This window comes from Daktulosphaira vitifoliae, unplaced genomic scaffold (assembly GCF_025091365.1).
Source record: "Daktulosphaira vitifoliae isolate Bord-2020 unplaced genomic scaffold, ASM2509136v1 Scaffold_1, whole genome shotgun sequence".
NCBI classification, from domain to species: Eukaryota; Metazoa; Arthropoda; class Insecta; order Hemiptera; family Phylloxeridae; genus Daktulosphaira; species Daktulosphaira vitifoliae.
This window is the reverse complement of record NW_026099572.1, coordinates 34,527,149-34,547,372: the sequence shown is the minus strand read 5'-3', so window position 1 is coordinate 34,547,372 and position 20,224 is coordinate 34,527,149. Positions and strand designations below refer to the sequence as shown.

The window sequence follows — 20,224 nt, the reverse complement described above, 5'->3', positions numbered from 1 at the left end:
AAAAAAAATTTGTCTTCTAGACTTGTCTTCCTGGTGAAAATGGCTACCAAATGCTATTATTGTGTGAAAATTCTCGATTTTATAATTTATATTTTTTACATTAAAATGCTATTTATAACTTTTTAAAAAAATGTATGGTTCAATACAATTTTTTCATGAGAAGTAGTATTTATATACATTTTTCATTCGACATACTTTTTTTTTAAATCAGAACATTTCCCTATGTACAAGTAGGCTTCAAATCTAAAAAATGCATATAGAAAATAGAAGTTTTTCAACTTAATTTTTGAAAATGTTCCGAAAGCTCTGACACTTTTATATATATATCTTGAATTAAAGCTAATGTAATATACTTAAATTTAAAAAAAAAAATTTGACCTTGAACTTGTCTTTGTGGTGAAAATTAACATCAAAGTTAATAAAAAATTACGATTTTTGTAAAATAATTCTTTTTATATATTTAACTTAATAATTCTATAACTTTTCGGAAAATGTATGGATTAGTAAATTTTTTTTTTTATAGATGCTTGATATCTTTACTTATAATTTGTCATATATTTTTTATAAATCTAACCATTTATCTGCCAACATACCAAATCATACCGAACATCTTACCGAATGTTATTTTCGTGTAAAAATTCTTGATTTTATTTTTTACCTTTTTAACTTTATAATACTATAACTTATTGCAAAGTGTATGGATCAACAATTTTTTAATGAGAAATAATATTTTTTAATAATCCCTGTTTCATTTGACATACTTTATCTTAATCAGGATATTAATAAGGAACTAGCAGATCATATAGCTTTTGGAATAATCCATCAATTTTTTAAAATTAAACAGTATCTAAAGATTTGCATCGAATAATATTTACTAATTTAATATTTTAAAGATTTACTAATAATATTTTTGATGAATTCCTTATGGTCGATATCGATATTCTTAAAATTTTTTTTTTTTTATATTAATTATGCTCAATAACTTTTGAATTGAGTTATCATATATAAAGTATCAAATATATAAAATGAAAATTGTATAAAAACTATTAAAAAGTATATCAATGTAATCCCTCTAATTGAAGTCTATTTAACGAATTAATTTTAATCAAAACCAAACATTTGGTTTTATGAACTATAATAATACTTTTTATATGACTGAATTTTATTTTTCAATTTGATTCTGATATTATTTTAATCTGTTTTAGTTATCTTTTTTATTTGAATTATTAAGTACTTTACAGTTTTATTTTATTCCTCTGGATAACATTAACTTTTAAAGTCAAAACACATATATAAATTATATGAAAATATAATACTTCTTTTTTCTTAACTGAATAAATAAAATTACAATTTAATAATTATAATAAAAATTGTTTTTTTGAGAAAACGATTATCAGAGTTTTATTAGGATTTTAAAGTTGATTATTATATATAGAGTTTTCGCAATAAAATAATAATGGTTTTATATTGTTCCTTTAGATATTAATGTAACTCATTAAAATTAATTTAAGAATAAAAAAAATTTTAAATCACGTTTTCGTGAATTGTTTTTAGCATAATATATATTTATCATATTTACACATAAAAAAAATTTGTTATATGTATCATATTCCTAGACATATTAATTATTACATTTTTTTTCTAATAAAACTTTTAAAAAAACTTAACAGTATGATAAATTACAAATAGTATTAAAATAATTTATTGACGATAATTTGTATCATACTTTTATTGAAAATAAGGTTTCTAACATTTTACCTAAATGACGTCTCTAATTTGTTAATTATCTAACACTTATTTAATATTAAAGTTGAATGTCTTATTGCAACAACCAGTTATGTCCAATCTCATTCAAAAAATAATTTTTTGTTAATTTTGAATAACAATTATTTTATCTGCCTAATCCTGTTATAATAAGAGTTCTGCACTCTTATCATTTGAGAAAATATTTAATTTAGAATAAAACCTTTTATCATTGCCATAATTAAAATATTTTGATATATTTCCTCATCTGAAAAGTTAAAAAAATTGCTTTAAGTACATAATTTTATATGATCATATGTTCTTAGGGCATTTTACTGTTTGTGTAATTGAAATTTTTTTTAGGGGTTATTACTGTCTGTTATATACTCAAGAGTATCCGCCCAAACCGGGGACCCGTACAGGAAGACCGAGTGTACGACGCTGACTAAAAGTCTACTCCTCTCCTGCTGGATCCAGGCGGAGACTGCGCTGAGCGCGCAGTTTGCCCGGGATACAGCCTCCTCGGCCGAGGCGCCTTCCGCCACCATCAGCGTGTCGTCCGCGTAACAGACGACACGCACGTGCGGTGGTAGCAAAACGCGGAACATCGCGTACGACGCGATTTTCCATAGCAGAGGCCCGAGAACTGACCCTTGCGGGACACCTCCCGTAACAGGTCGGATTCTCGGGCCCGCGACGCTCTCGTAAGAGATGACCCGATCGCTAAAGTACGACCGGATCATCCGACCGAGGTAAGGAGGCACCCGAAACGCGTCCAGCGCTCCGAGGATGTGTGACCATCGCACGGAGTTGAACGCGTTTCGGATGTCCAGGCTCACGGCCACCCCGAAGCCCTGCTCAGTTTTGGCCCTGAGAGCCAAGTCCCTGAAGAGGGAGGCCGCATCGTCCGTCGACCTCCCCCTCCTGAAACTCCGCCGACGTCGGCCAGGTGGGCTTCGATCCGGGTGACGAGCAGCGGCTCGAGGATCTTTCCCAAGTCGTCCAACATGCAAAGCGGTCGGTACGACGAGGGGAGACCCTCGGGCTTGTCACCCTTTCTCAGAAGCATCAGCCTGGCCTTCTTCCACTTCGTGGGGAATTCACCCTCCGAGAGGCAGCGGTTCGCGACGGCGCGTATCCAGTCCGGGGTGAGGCATTTAATAAAGCGTTTAAAAATAATATACAAAAACTTTATCTTTTGAATGACTTTTTTGTAAGCCCATAAACATATAATTATTGTTATGATAAAGTTGTATAAAATGACTTTCTGCGCTTGGGAAACGTCTGCTTGTCAAGCAAAAGTAGCCGAGCCAAATGAATTATTGGAATTTTTAGAAAGCCGTTTTAAAATATTAGAATCGATGGAAACATCAAAATTGATCACTACGCGTGTTCTAGGAGTAAATGATCTAAGCAGTATAAATCAGAATATAAGGAAATAATTATTTACTAAATCATTTGTAGTAGCTGATAATACATTGGAATGTTTTGTATGTAAAGGTCGACATACAATATATCATTGTCCAACTTTTTTAGCGTTATCGGTTCAATAGCGTATAAATACAGTGAACTATTTAAAAAATTTTGTCGAATTTGCTTAAGGCAGCATGCGGGTAAAAAATGTTTATCAAAATATTGTTTGTGTTGGATACACATCGATCGAATATGCTGTCAAGAAAATGTGTTTTTGATTATTCATGTTATCGTTGTGTTACATCGAGTTGTTGTCGGTTTTCTCTCTATGTTTACCATTGTCGCAGCCATCTTAACGCTTCTTCTGTTATAAGCTCTATGGCGTTTGCGAGCCAGTAGTTTTGTATTCGTTTTGTTGTAAAAAGAAAATATCACCTTTGCGATTGTCGTACCTGTGCGCTCAGTTTATCGCCGTCGGGTCTATTATTTTCTGAGATACATCACAATACCGTTGACAGCATACTGTTCACTTTGGTCAGTTACTTGCATTCGATTTCAATTGATCCTTTCAATATTCAACATTATCATCAGCCGTTTCATTTAGCAGATAAGTATAATGCTTGTTCATTTATCTATCTAAGACTCGCTTGTATAATTTATTATTTGTTTATATCATCGCCTTAGTGGCATTAGTATTAAGTGTCCCCCTTATCCACATTGGTGTATATAAGATTTTCATTTCTTGTATAATACATTTAATATCTTGTGAAATTTATTCTACATTCAAACATACAGTCCACTCACCTAATTCTTTATCCTCGACATAATTAAAAATTTAAGACAAAACAAAACCACGAACGTTAACGAACCCGCGTGAATACCACCGGGCGCTGCGTTCAAACAGTTTGCGATGCTCAAAACCGCATAATTCCTATTACATTTCGTTCAGCGCACGCCAACTGTAACAGCTGATCTGAACGTAAACAATAACACACTGATATCCGAATCGGTAGAACAGGAGGTCTATTTTTGAATCGTCCGTTCCTCGAACGGTCACGATCATTTAACGGACACGTTCGTCAAACGGATTCTATTGTTCAATTAGGTATACAGCCTTCTAGGTATTGTTCGATGAACATTTATGTTTCACGATTGTTTGCAATTTATTGTAATAACATAAATAAATATTTTGAAAATTAAATACATACAACTTGATTTTTAATATTTAAATATTTATTTTTAATTAATATATTACTTTTTAATAACAATAATTTATTACTAACACATACATTTATAATTTGCTAATTTAATTTATTTTATGTGAATTTATTTTAAGTAATTCGCCAAAACTATACAAATAATTTAATTACACAAATTCTAAAAAAAACGTATTTACAATTGCATACATGTTAAATTAAAAATTATTATTACACTTTAAAACAACAATACTTAAATTTTCGAAAATAATGTGTTACATATATTTTATATAATTTTAATTTATTTAATCATTTTAAGATTAATTAATACAATTTATTAAATTATTTACATATAAAAAAATAATAAATTTAATAAGATTTTAGTTCTTAATTGGAAAAAATGCCACCCTAGGTCACGGTCTACCCCTAAATACGCCACTGTTTGGAAAAGTTGTTAACATATAATTACATGAATAATTTTCAGAAAATACTTAAGGTAAATTTTCAAAAGATGGTTTATTAAGAGGTGCAAGGATGCAACCAACAAAATAGTTGTTACACGTATTACGAGTTTTAATTAATATTACTGAGTAATCGTAATATAATATTATGTTTTAATTTATTTAACATATTAATTGAAAAATGGAAATTAATTTATAGTATTGAATAATATAATATACAGATAGCTAATTGGTTTTTTATGACATTGCTGTCACAGTCACGGATTGTTTATTATCATTTATGACTATCAATAGATATACTTTTTGTATTGTCAGTTAGTGTATTTATAAACTCACAACAGTGTACCTTACTATCATTGATAATAACAATGCTGTGTACCTGTTAATATCGATGTCATAAAAAACCAATTAGCTAACTGCATTTATAAACCCTGTATATGTATATTAACTCAAAAATTTGAAACTTTAAATGTTTATATCTAATAAACAAATAAAGGTATATTAGAAATTCGAATGCCATTTACTATTAAATTAAAAACTCAAACATTTTATTAAATTCAAAATATCTCTTCTCATTTAAAAAAACAAACTTGACACCCTTACCAGGAATAAGGGATGAACTTAAAAAGTATTACATAGTTAATAATTCAAAAATAATGTGTAACTAAGGATAATTAGAAAAAAAAAATTTTANGTAACTAAGGATAATCAGAAAAAAAAAATTTTTTAATTATTATTATTCTGTAAGTAATTGAGCGGGTTATGATAAAAAAATCACTCTGTATACAATGTATTTTATGGTTGCATTTTTCATGTGAATTTTATTAAATAATGTGATTTTTGTTCATATTTATTTATTTATTTATTTATACGGGCTGAGCCTTGTGATACAAAATATTTTTTAGTTACATTAATATATATATATATATATACAATAGTAAAACCTATAGCAAACATAAAAAGAAAAAAAAACATGAACATTTGTAGAATTAGAAGTAGTATACAATATTTGTGGTATGAGTAACTTTTAAATAATATTGAAAGAGAGGTCCTCATTGGCATTTTTCATCAGGCGTCTTATTGGCTCATTTGACACATAATTGGTGTTGTTGAAAGGGATGAAAAATAATGTATGATGTCTTGACTGTCTTTGAGGAACTTTGAAATTGATTAAATATAAAATAGATGGAGAGTCCACTTTACCATTAAGCAAATTTTCTAAAAACTTAGTACCTAATATATTACGGCGATCAGCTAGTGAATTTAGATTTAGGTGTTGAGAAATGGGTGGTCGGGATGAGGAATTTTTAATACAAAGCCATTACTCAATATTACTCAATTATCTCAAAAAAGGTCTCGCTGCATTTAATGAGATAGTAAACAAATATTATGTGTCATTGATGCGCTGTAAGTTGCCTTAAAATAATTTGGAAACGCATTTTATAAATGAACATAAAAAAATAAATGTGAAAATATGATAACATAAATATACATAACAATTTTTAATAATACAATTAAATGATCAACTAGTGATTGATATAGTTTATATTATAATATAATAAATATATTTTTATTAATAAAAATCTATATTAAATATTTTTTTTATGTTCCTAAGTTAATTAGGAAATCTTGCTCAAACGGGGGGCCTTAGTTCCCCTATTTCCGTTTATAGCTACTTCTACGAATAATTGATTTGTTTAGTAAATTTATTTAATTAAAACGATTTTAATTTTAAATTATATTTCAGGTAAATATGTTTGTCTAAAAGGCAAGTGTAAGGGTTAAACCTTTCTTTTGTTATTTATGACCGTCCGTTCATCGACTATTCGACCTACCGTTCGCTAACGGATGGTTCCTATAATCCGTCGTGAACGAACGTTTTTTATTGTTCTAAACGATCGTTCGTTCAATGTTTTATACTTTCCTAACGAGTTCACGAACAACGTTCGTCATATAAAACTATATAAAATAAAATCTGAACGTATACGTTCGTGAACGGACGATTCAAAAATAGACCCCCAGGTAGAAACAGCTAGCTCACATAACGCAATAGTCCCTACCATTGTTCAAGTCTTTTTAACAACCGCGGTAGTATCGATATCAGACAATAACAATTAACTACAAACGTGCCGTCTTTGATTAGATTCCGGTACACAGAGTAATTTTATTTCCGAATCATTAGTACAGGAATTAAAATTGAAAAAGAGAAAAATAGCTCATCCAGTAATCGGCATATGCGAAACTGTAAAAAATATATCCACGTCGGTTGAAATACAGATTAAGTCGCGTGTTCTTCAATTATATCTATTACTACTTGAGAGAAATTGTACAGCAAGTTTAAATATTTAAAAATGTTTAAATTTGTATGTTTGGTAATTTATGTAAAAATACTTATAAATTTGATAAAAACAATAATAGTATCTTGATATCTAAATATCGTGATATGAATTTGTTTTTTATTATTTATGCAATGTATTAATTAGTATTTGTACTTCTTTTATAAAATATTTTCATTGTTTAAGTTTCCTGAAGTTAATGTTTATGTCGCTAAATTTAGTGAAAGTAATTTGTATTATTTATATATTAATTTAATTATTTGTAATTTGCTTTAAGTATGATGTATCAGTTCCAAGTTATTATTACTTGCTACTTATCTAATGATTTAATGAACCAGTTTAAAACAATCTTAATAAATTAAAATTACAATTTAATAGCGTTAGTATAAAATTGTTTTTTTTTTTTTGGGAAAAAAATGTTTCATATATTTTTATCGTTCCTTTAGATATTAATGTATTAAATAAAATAAAATTTAAGAATAAAAAAAACTTTTAAGCATATTTTCGTCAACTTTTATTTAGCAAAATACATATTTATCACGTTAGCACATAAATTATAATTTGTTATGTTTAACATATTCCTGGGCATATTAATTATTTAAATTTCTTTTATTAAATTTTTAAAATAACTTCAAACTAGGTTAAATTACAAATAATTTATTAATGATAATTTATATCTGACATTTATTGAAAATAAAGTTTTTCACGTTTTACCTAAATTATGTCTCCAATTAGTTTATTATCTAAATATAATTAAATTTATAGTTGAAGGTCTGGTTACAACAACCATATGGTTCCAATCTTTTTTAAAATATAATTTTTTGTTAATTTTGAATAGAAATTATTTTTTTGCGTAATTCTGTACAAATAAGAGATGTTCATTCTGTTCATTGGAGAAAATATTTAATTTAGGATAAAACATTTTACCATAGCTTTTAATTAAAAATTTTTGATAAATTGTCTTTCCTGAAGAATTAAAAAAAAAATGGGTTAATCTGATTATTCCGCTAAGTACAGAATTTTAGATGATCATCTGTAATTAAGGTGTTTTACTGTTTGTGCAATTAAAAACTTTAGTAGGACTAACTCATTTGAAACAAATGTTGAAATAGTATATCATTTAAAGTCATTCCTTTTAGTTTTTTGTACCTTGTCGGTTATTTTTGGAATGGAATTTCTTTTTTGATTGTAATTATTCTATTGATTTTAATATATTATGTGTCATATTTTAAGATAGTATTTTATCATCGACAGGAAAATACGGTTCACATCTGTGCATTAAGTTAAAGGTAAAATTCATACTGGTTATTAAATAACCAGTATTACATTGTGGGATAGAATTATATGATAAAGTTATGTAAGGATGAAGGTACTTAGATTAATAATTATCTTCGATGTATTTTCATAAAAAAAACACATATTATCATTTTCTGCAAACATTTGGGTTTAACATGAATATATTGTAATCCAGCCTAGTTTTATATGAAAATTATCGCATGTCTTTTTAACATTTAGGAGTAGGGGTAATAGGAAGAATGACAAAAATTATATCTAGTGTCTGATCGAAAAATGAGTTTTTTGAGAAAGGAGACATAGAAAAGGACACATAGAAAAGTATTCTTCATAAATCACACTATAAACATATTTTCATAATTATTATAATCTTAAAAAAAGAAAATTATAGCTTTTATGAATTTTAAATAAACGTCAGGAATCTGTATAATGAATAATATTTGCTTTCAACTTACTAAAACAAAGAGAGTTTGTTTTAAGTTTACAACAAAGTATTTACCTAAAAGTATCTCTTTCAATTTGTGGATTACAAAAATAAAAACAATAAATGTTAAATTATTTATTTTATTTATATTTTATACGGCTTTAGTTACATATGAAATGAAAATATCCGAAAGACAATTGCATATAAAATAATGTAACAAAAATTATATTTGAATCAATTAAAATACACAATAGCTTGTATATTAATACTATATATTAAGTATAGAAATTTTGCCATTTTGGTTTTATGTTAAATAACTCATAGAAAAAATATCGTCAGGTTGGGTTGGGTTTTTAGATTTTTTATCATAAAGTACTTTTCATAATATTTAATTTCTATAGGTTTCACATTACTACCCATTCTATAATATTTTTAAAAATTTAATGTAAAGTAATTATTTGTAAAAATTGCGAATTATTAGCTTCGGTGCGTAACTTAGAAGCTATTTACTTTGCCGATTTTTTTTTTTTGTCAAGTACGCTAATACCTCCGATCCAATTGGACTGATTTTTCTCGATGATACGTCAAAAGATAACAAAATATATGTCATGATATACACAGTATATCATTAATGTCATAATGTATTATTTAAGACTTCAATAAATCAACCACGCAAAACGATATGTACACCAATAAAAATAAGATAAATATATATACCTTTTAAATGTTTAAATATACTAATGAAATTTCGTAGAAAAAAGTATATGTTGCGTCTGGTTCAATATGTATAATAAATAAATTGATAAATACGAATGTTTATTAATTGTGGACTGTAACTTTTATTATTATTTTATTGTAAACTGGCGATTTGTCCGCCCGCGTACGTATATCGAGCATAACTGGTCTTATATTGGTCGGTGACCATCATTATTATTGGTATCGCTTAATCGCGTGATAACGAGCGCGAACAGTATATATTAATTATGTAAAAGAAAAAGGAAATAATAAACAATATGTAATAGTAAGTAATGTGTTAGACATAAGCTAATAAATAACGTATAAGATTTTATAGAACAAAGGGTTGAACATTATGAAATGTAGATCATTATTGATAAAAGTGTGATAAATAACATATAATAAATTACGATTAATAAAGATATAATGGCAGCGTTGGTGATCACTTCTTGCCTTTGAAAATATTATCAAAATTAATATAAAAAGCCCAAAATAATGATCATTCTGGCTCAGATGTCACTCTGACAATGGTCGAAATGCTATCACTCAATCAGATGCGGTCAGATATTCACAGAGGCACTCACTACGCTTAATCATTTCACACCTTCATAACGAAGTATATGCAAAAAGTAATCCACTGTCTCTACAATTATATTTATACAATAACATAATATTTATTTATTTCAGCGTTTTATTAGAAATGTCAATATAGGAAACTTATAATTTTCCCAAAAATATATAAGGTTTAGAATTAAATTTTATGAGATAATAGATAAAGCAGGCATACATGAAAATCAAGGGAACATCAATAATGAGAAATATACAAAGTAAATTTAATAATTTGATAATGTTTGTACAGAGTTATTTGGCAGAGTTATATCTTTGATATCAAAAGTGTGACAATGAATTACAATAAATTTTTTAATAATAAAATAAAGAACAATTTATATATCTATCATCTTCTATTTTTCTTACAAATCCACGTACTCATAATCCGAATAATAACATTATTAATACAACAAAAATAGTAGCCCAACTCAACTACTACCATTAATTTTTTATTTATTTTATTATTTCTTTTTGAGTTACTTCACTTTGAAACTTTGTATATAGATAATGCAGGCATACAGGAAAATCAAGTGAACATCAATAATGAGAAATATACAAAGTAAATTTAATAATTCGATAATGTTTGTACAGAGTTATTTGGCAGCGTTATATCTTTGATACGTGTCTCTTTCAGGAGTAAAGTTGGGGTTATCTAATTATTTATCTAAAATAAAACCATCTATATGGTTTAAAGAAGAAAGACATGATTTTATAACACAAAACAGGATCAAAATGAAATAACAGTGATTTGAATCGCTGTCAGCTTAGCATTGAAACTAACATTTTTCTGGAAATTCATATTAGAAAATATATTCTAATTTTAAATTAATTATGATAATTAGAAATATGAAACTATTTATCCTAATAATTTTTCTCAGCCTGTATAATTATAAAATACATATTTAGAATATTGTTAAATAATATTAACAACAATTTTTTTGTAATAGAATAATTTTTAAAAGGCACGATTATTATAAATAAAATAAAAAAATAAAATTATTTAACAATTGTAAAATTTTACATATTAACAAATAAATTAATATGCTTGCCATTATAAAGTTATAAATAAAAAAGTTAATACTTAAGTTGTTTTTCGATATTGTAAAATATATTTTTTAACGAGGTTATTTAAAACAATTGCAATATTTACTTGAAAACAGTCTGAATACATAAATTATTTGAAATCTAAATTTACGTTACTTAACAAAATTTAATGTAAATTATTGAATAAATACATATACATTTGCGTCAATTTCATAAATTGTATTTTTTATTATTTGCACGCATTTAGAGATCTGTAGCGCAAGTTGTCAACCTTAAGTATTAAATAAAAATGTAACATGTTAAATTGTAGTTCATAAAATTACTGTTATAAAATACATTATTAAAAAGTTATGTTTATTAATGATTTATGAATTTTCATTGAAATAGTTTATCTTGCAAAATATTTAAAAAAATTTAAATTAAATGAGTATCAATATAAAACAGATAAATCAAAATAAACTATTCAAAATAGATTTATAAGTAATACAGATATTTATTTTAAATGAACATTTGCTTTTTTCCATCAATTATTTTAAATAAAAAAATACGTATTTTTGCATATATAAATAATTAATAAATTATAATTGTTCATATATTATTCAACTACAAAATAAAAGTTTATTTTTAATCAGGTGTTGAAAATATACTTGTGACTACTACTTATAAATACTCATGTTATAGTAATTTTTGTAATTCAAAAATATTTAGTTAGTATATAATTTATTTCAAAAGTGTTTAATTTTAGTCGATAAAGTATTTTGAAATTTAAGAATTATAGAAAATTCTCTTAAACTAATAATATGTTACTCAATAAAGTGAAATTAATACTTTTTTTTATTCACACAATTAATCAATCCATTTGTGTTAATCTAAATAATATCACATGTCGGGATATACAAGATCTTAAAATGCAATACCCATATATGATGCATGTTACATTAAAAGATCATCCAAATTATATATTTTCATACAATGGGCTAAAGTATTGTCCAGTACATTTCAGTCATGTAATAGATTGTGAAAGAGTTCCTTGTGAAGGTATAGAAATAACAGATGGAACATTGGAGTGTGTGATTAATAGTTGTTTTAACCATAAAAGATATACTTTGGGCTATGCGATCATTTTGAACGCTATTGAAAGTCTGGGCTTTACATATATGTATCAGTTCTGCGAATTCGCTATAGAAATGAATAAAATAGGTGCTAATATATCATATTATTTAGATCAATTTAGTGAAATTCTTCATTCTATAATTGTACCAATATTTAATAAAGAATGGATTTCTCCTGAACCATATGAATGTATTTTAAATGTTTACAAAGAATACAGACATAAATATAAGAATTACGAATTCAATAAAGTAGACGAAAAGTACATGAGTGATCTACTAATCTGCAAGAATTTAATGAAAGATAAAGTACACTTTTTAACAGATCTTCCTAAAAAATCAATGAATAATATTTCTAAAAAAAAATTAATAAAAATACAAAGTGATAATAATGAAATTATTGAGCGTCTGTTACCGAGTTCCATTTCTACTTTCAAAGATATAACTGGATATAAAAGTAAGAAGAAAGTTTTATTTATTACGTTTTATGTTATACATTATTTTTTATGAAAAAAAAATTTATGAAATAATTTATGAAATATTTTCTTGTAAAAATTTGTCAGTCAATTTCAAAATAATAGAATTAATGACTAATTTATTCAATATAGATTTAGAAAAATTAATTTTATACAATAAGCATATTCGGTTTATAACTAAACATGTTTAAGAAACTAATCTTAGGAGTTGTTCGCTATAGTTTTTAATGAGTTTTAAAAGCGTAAAATATACTTAAAATGCTTTTGAACTGAAAACCAAATTTAAAATTAGTAGAAATTTTTATCAATAAAAGTTTTTAATAATTTATTTCTTTTTTTTGCTGCAGATGAAACCTTATGTTTGGGGAGTACGTTACATAATAGTGGTAAAATCAGAGAAATTCGCATTTTTTTAACATGCGGACACGGGTGGAGTTGTAGATATTGTGATGTACTTAATAAACAGTGTCCTGTATGTCATCAACCGATTACAGGTACTCAAGATATTCATATAGAAACACCTGCATCAATAGTTGAAAATGGTATATAAATTATAATTATTTACTGAAACATATTACTAGCTTCTCTTTATATTGTCTTACGTACCGATTTATATTATTTAAACAATAAGTAACTGTAGTATTTAAATATTTCAGTATAAATTATTGAAACTATTTACTAGTATTACGTTGTATTACAAACTAATGGCATTCTAAGGAAAGTAATAAACTGCCTTATAACTCTTTGAAATTTCTAAGTTTATTGTGTTGCTAAGTTTGATTGAAAAAAGATATGAAGATTTTTTGAAAATTCTGCTTGAACAATATTGTTACAGTAGAAGCGACAAGCGTAGTAGTAATAATGTCGAGTATCATAAAAGAAAAACTAAGTTAAATCATTAACTACTCAAAATACATGGAAACTAATGTATCAAAAATGCAGATAAAATATTTTTTTTTTTGGCAGAGGATTAAATTTTCACACATATTATTATATTTATTGACAATTTAAAATTTGACAAGTAAAAATAATATTTATACCACTTTTAACCATATAATGATTTCATATTTTAATTGTTTTCTCGATTTAATCTGATGTAAACATTCTGCTCGACTCATATTTAAAATAAATCTCAACAAACATTTTAATGACATATAAGCTTTTGAATATATCCTACAGATTTAAATTGTTGCGGTTGAAATATTGTATATTTGATTTATATTATAATATAAAACACTTGTTTACAGATAAAAAAAATTTTCTGCTATATGACTTATATTAATCATTTTTATGTAAAATCTTTCGCTGTGTCCCAAAATCAAGTTCAAAATACAAAAAGTAAAACATTTTTTGAGATATTTCAAAATTAGCTCTTCATTGGTAGTATTAAATGTTTTGTCGTTAGAAATGTAACGGCTAAATTTATTTTGTTCATAGTAGCGTTCTATTTTCAATTAACATATTCATTTTTCTATGATAATTTATATAACTTTTTTACATTTCTTCTTAATAAAGATAAAAACGAAATCGAATAAACGTCAATATAATTGTAAGAATATTCCAAATAAATTTTATTTTCGAGTGTAGCGAATATGTTTTTGTTACACCGTCGAATTTTACTATACATTGCAAACTGCGTATTGTTTTTAATTAAATATTTCTCCAGAGATCTTAAATGAATCTTGGACGCCAAATGTCTTATGTAACACGTGCAGAACTATGTTAACAATGTAGATAACAGGCACAAAGTAAAAAAATTGGTAGCACAGTGAGATGTGGCATAGTTGGGTCAAGTATAAATGGCAGTTATTAAAATCACTGTTATAATAAAAAGTTCAATGCAGATCTGTAGATAGTGTTTAATTTTTAAGAATTGGTGGATTATTCCAAAAGTTGAATTAACTCCTATTACGAATCGACACGGAGCCGTGTCAAGGAATAAAAATAGAGGTTAAGCGTGACATTTTGATTCAAAATTGTTCATAGATTATTTTTAGCATGTAAATACTCGTTTTTAACACGCTTATATTAGTTTCACATGTATGTTGTGTGTTGTGGGATGTTTGTAACTTTCCAAGTGGCACGTGTTATTATGTCGCGTATCCCGTCGTATATGACCTTGAGACTAGACTAACGTAACGCATTCACCCCACCCAACTTACCACTCACCACCTACAATATTTTCATCGCGTCGTCGATCCCTTAATATTAGAAATTTAGACAAATATATACTGTAAAAAGTGACGAATTCAACAAAAATTGTTTTTAAATAAATATCTCCAGAAATAATAATAGTATAACATTTTTTTATACAAAATTACACGGTAAAATCATGTCATTAAAATGAAACATTGTTTAATCAGCATTGACCAATATATATTTTGTCATACCACCTTAATAGGCTGATTTAAAATATCCATTTAGATTTTTTCCATCGTCTCTTTTTGTGAGATTATTATTAATTTATAATAAATATAGTTTAGAAAAACTAAAAATCACGCTTTTAAAGAACATCGTACTAAAAAGTTCAAAATAATTTTTAAAATAAGCGTAAAACAATAATGAACGAAAAGTCAAGCGCTCAATATACGAAAAATATAGCACAAAGCACCCACGCTTTTATCACAATAATATACTAGTACTTTTCGTTCATTATTGTTTTACGCATATTTTAAACTTTTTAGTTCGATGTTCTTTAAAAGCGTGTTTTTTTAAACTATATTTATTTTTCACATTTTAGTTACATACTATGATAGCAGTTACTATCAATATCATGATTGTAACGGGTAAAGGGGAATCAGGGTTCGATTCCGAAATGGGAGTCTGAGAAACTGCTACCACATCCAAGGAAAGCAGCAAGCGCGCAACGTGGAGGTAGTGACGAAAAATGACAATACGGCAATCATTCCCCGTAATCGGAATAAATACCCTATTTATCTCTTAATGAGAATAAAGCGTGTTAATATATAAGTTTTAATAGTAATTAGAATATACATATATACATGTAAAGAGACTTAAGTACGTAAACGTATAGCTGTGCTAGTCGAAACTAGTTCTATGCTAAAGCTTCGTCTTTTGACAAAGTTAAGGCAAAAATATAGTCGTTCTTTGTTTTTTATTTGTGAACCTATGAAAATACCTTCTTATATTTTTGCATCAGACAAATGTGGACATTTGTATTCAAATGTATTTAAACACAGTATTCAAATAAGTAAATATTTCCATTTTTATATAGAACCTTTACAAAATTTTTAAAAAGCCCAAATTTAATATGCAAAATTGATAGGATTATTTTATCTTTTATCAGTTAGTTTAATAGTTTATTAATTACCCGTTGAAGATTCCTAAAAAAGAATATAAATGTAGAACTAGTTTTAACAGATTGCTAACATGTGCATATTCAACTATTTTATGATGTCCATGTTGCTTTATTTTAGTCAAGCAGAAGTAGAAATCAACTTCGTTACACATTGACTATCGCCAAATTATTGACATATCAAATGATAAGTATCGTCTAAAGGGAATTAACATTTTTAAGATTTTGGTGGTTTTGTATATAAATAAACAAAAAAAATTCAAAAATAAATTTTTAACATTTAATTATAAATAACTGTCTTATGTTAAAGGTCATTTTTGTTCTAAACTAGTGTTATTTATATATAAGCCGAGTAACTAAGGACTTTAAATAAAAGTCAAGTAATGCAAAATATATATATTTATTAAATTAATACTGCTTTAGTAAGTGCAGTTTGTTTTTTCCTTAGTACTCAACATCCTCGAGTAAAAAGTAACGTAGTTGCTCACTCCCGTAAACTTTTGTGTTAGAAAAAAAATACTAATTTTCCATATTTGCAATTAGGTTTGGTGATCTTACAGCCAAGATGTGTCTTAGATGGTCGAGAAGCACGTTGTATAAGCTGCCACAGTCAAATTAAAGATGTGAATCCTCCAAACAAATATGTAATGAGACCATGTGGTCATGGTTGGTATTGCAGTAAATGCATTGATAGTGCCAATTGTACAAAATGTAGAAGTGAATTCAAAGATAAATTGTGTGTAAAAATATAAGACAATGATTAAATAAGTTCTTTATTATAAATTAAATTATAGATAAATTAAATATTTTAATTATAAATAAATTAAATTATTATAAATTCTATAAATAAATAAAGTTCTATCTTTAAATAATATTATTTTGATTCGTTTATAAAAATCTTTATTCCTTAAATATACAACAAGTTCCTTGTTCGTACAAAATTAAATTTTTAAATAATTATATTAAAACATAATCATTCTGAAAACTTGATTAAGTAACATAGACAATCATTGATTTTATATGCCTGATACTGGATATTAAATTAACATGAATTAAGACATTAATGAATACGGTATACTATAGTTTATTCAACATAAATATTTTTAATCGAATTTAAAATTATAAAATCGAGTGGTGGTCAAGTATCACCACCTGGCGCAACATTTCGATTAAAATAATTTATCCATGAAAACGGTTTATTTAGAGTGGGCGGTCGATGAAAGCACGTTGCGTCTATAAACGTATTTTAGCGATCGTTTTACCAGTAAATTGCGAATACACTTATTTATTATTGCGTAATGAGCATGAGAATTTGCTACATGGTGGCGATTTAGTCTTCAATTAGATTACGCTATTGGCCTTTAAATGCTAGAAACACCATACCAAAAATGATTCATAACTGTGTAATGATGTTGTCGTTATCGACCAGTTATGGTGCAATCAATTGTGGGTGATTTACCAAAGGACAGAATTGAAACTTCTCGAGCTTTCAGTCTATGTGGAATAGATTTTGCTGAGCCATTTATGTTAGAAACTAATAATCGTCGTAATGCTCCGTTGGAGAAAAGTTACATTTGTTTATTCGTATGTTTTGCCACAAAGGCGATTCATTTTGAGGTAGTTAATTGTCTAAGTACACAAGATTTTATACAAGCGCTGCATAGATTTTTCGCCCGTAGAGGAAAAAGTCGTATAATATATTCTGAAAACGCTACAAATCTAACAGGAGCGTGTTGGCAACTGCGAGAAATATATGATTTGTTTTATTCGGACGCACATAAAAATGTATTGAGAGAGCATTTAGTGAATGATAGGATAGAGTGGAAGTTTATTCCCCCACGGTCCCCACACTTTGGGGGTTAATGGGAATCATCGGTGAAGAGCTTGAAAGGTCTTTTAAAAAGAGTGTTGAGTGAGTCTCATTTAACATATGATGAAATGTAAACTTTGCTTGCTAGGGTGGAAGCGTGTTTTAATTCTCGACCTATAACTCCTCTATCCACCTATCCGACCGATTTTACTGCTTTAATCCCTGGTCATTTTCTTATCGAAGAGGCTCTAACAACTATGCCAGAAATGAAAGAGAATGATGTACCGTTATGTAATATTGATCGCTGGCGCGATGTGAACAAGTTTTCACAACAACTGTGGAAACGATGGAGCAAAGAGTATCTTTTTCAGTTACAATCTAGATACAAATGGGCAAACGAAAGAGGACCAAGAATAGAAATCGGTTCTATTGTATTAATTAAAGAAAAAAACATTGTTCGATTGTGTTGGCGCATAGGTCGAGTGGTAAGCGAGCAGTCGGGCAAGGATGGTATGATTCGTATCGCTGTAGTCAAAACATCTCACGTTTAATACCACAGAGCAGTCAGAAATTTAAGTCCTTTGCCAATAGAGCCTTCTCCTTAAGTCAATATTTATTATTCTATTTATGTTATGTACATATATTTATGATTATTTGTTTGTTAGTAATATCTTTTATTTATGTAGTAATTGTTCTTTTTCTGTAATATCTTTTGATGTTTTTATGATTATTTGTTAAATTATGTTGAAAATATTTATATCTTATAAATTGGAATTATTTTATCGCATAACACACTAGACGCTTAGACTATCTTGAAATTTTTCTTACATTTTTTATTACTTTAAAATTTTTATTATTTTTAATAAATAAAAAAAAATATGCTATGCTATGTTATTTGTATAGTCCTCAGACACGAAAATTATTTAAAAAAGAAATATAGTTACTCAAAGTTTACTAAACAAACAACATGATTTTTGTTATAAAAAATCTGTTGAAACAAATCATACTTAAATTTATTACTTTGTAACTGAAAACCAGCCTTATAATTTCAAATTGATATTATATATACATACATTAAAAATACGTTTAACACAATAGTGTAACTTTAACATAGTGTATTAATTAATAACCTTAGAAAATCATAATTAAGCAGTAAAATAGTAAATTGTGTGATTTCTTATTTGGTTAATTGATCTCACCTAGTCAGAATATATAACGTCTTATTTAGCCCTATAGCGTTTACGTCTGACCAAAATGTGGCCACTTATCAGCCATTTAGTTGTTAATTTTTATAAATTATATAGTTAACGTATTTCAGTTCTGCCAATTTTTAATGTTTGCTGACAAACAAATCTACATGCAGATTTAAACAGATTTGTCGATTGGTGTTTGATAATTGCAATCCATCGGTTATTGCAAGTAAATGTCGGATATCATTTTACCGATATTGTTTTTCGATAACAAATTCTATTACTTAGATACTAGAGGTAGTTAAAAATTTCAAAGATTTTGGTGTATTATTATTATCTGTTATATGATTCAGAACACATAATAGTATATTAATTAAGGAAATATGAGTGGATGTTGCTTTTGGAATAATCCACCATTTTTTTTATATTAAACACTGTCTACAAATTTGCATTGAATCATCTTATGATAGTGATTTTTTTTATAGATATCTCAAATTAAAATTTGAATATAAAATTATATATCGATATTTTAATTTTTATGTAGAATAAACATTAAATAAATATTAATATTTAATTTTTGCTTTTTTCACTACATACATTACATAAACAGATCGTCCATGTGCACGTGAACAAATTTGAAATATATATATATAATAATTTTTTTGTTTAATTGATTATCAGTGTAATAAGTACAAAAATAACAACTTTTTTACTAGAAACATTGTATGGGGGGCTATAGTTCTCTTACGGACGTTCTTGTGCTAATACCATTACCCTTGTAATTTTTTAAGAAAAACGTATTAACTATATTAATTAGAATTGATGATTAAAAATAATATGTTTTAATATTAAAAATGATACTAACCGAGTTCTTACACGATTCATTTGTATATGAAATTTTTTTTTTTAGATATACTTGCGAAGTTGTAGAATGTAAACATAAGATGTATCACTTGTCAATGTGTTAGTAAAATTATTATCGACGTTATTGCAAAATAGATATTAAAACCTCAGTATTCGATTTATAACTATAATAGTTATAATGATATTATATAATACTATAATATAG

The 20,224-nt window shown here is 26.8% G+C and overlaps 1 protein-coding gene and 1 long non-coding RNA gene across 12 annotated transcripts in view; both read left to right on the top strand.

Moving 5' to 3' along the window:
• LOC126897457 (uncharacterized) overlaps positions 1-20,224 on the top strand; it is a 101,665-nt gene that overhangs the window by 14,740 nt on the left and 66,701 nt on the right. The window contains exons 1-3 of one of the 10 annotated variants that reach the window (XM_050671118.1): positions 11,947-12,820; positions 13,187-13,381; positions 16,699-16,955. The exons of 6 other annotated variants lie outside the window; for them this stretch is intronic. In XM_050671118.1, coding sequence (XP_050527075.1) covers positions 12,055-12,820; positions 13,187-13,381; positions 16,699-16,907 — 1,170 coding nt within the window. In that variant the 5' untranslated portion in view covers positions 11,947-12,054 and the 3' untranslated portion in view covers positions 16,908-16,955. Of the gene's footprint in view, positions 1-11,946; positions 12,821-13,186; positions 13,382-16,698; positions 16,963-20,224 lie in introns of those variants that run through there. 3 more of the 10 variants (XM_050671132.1, XM_050671087.1, XM_050671067.1) reach the window with 3 other exon arrangements.
• On the top strand, positions 9,212-11,030 carry LOC126897659 (uncharacterized). Of its 2 annotated transcripts, none has more exons than XR_007702162.1 (3): positions 9,212-10,230; positions 10,289-10,428; positions 10,715-11,030. It is a non-coding gene; the product is annotated as an uncharacterized LOC126897659 (long non-coding RNA). The 2 variants fall into 2 exon arrangements; XR_007702165.1 differs by having other exon boundaries at positions 9,212-10,428; positions 10,715-10,769; positions 10,845-11,030.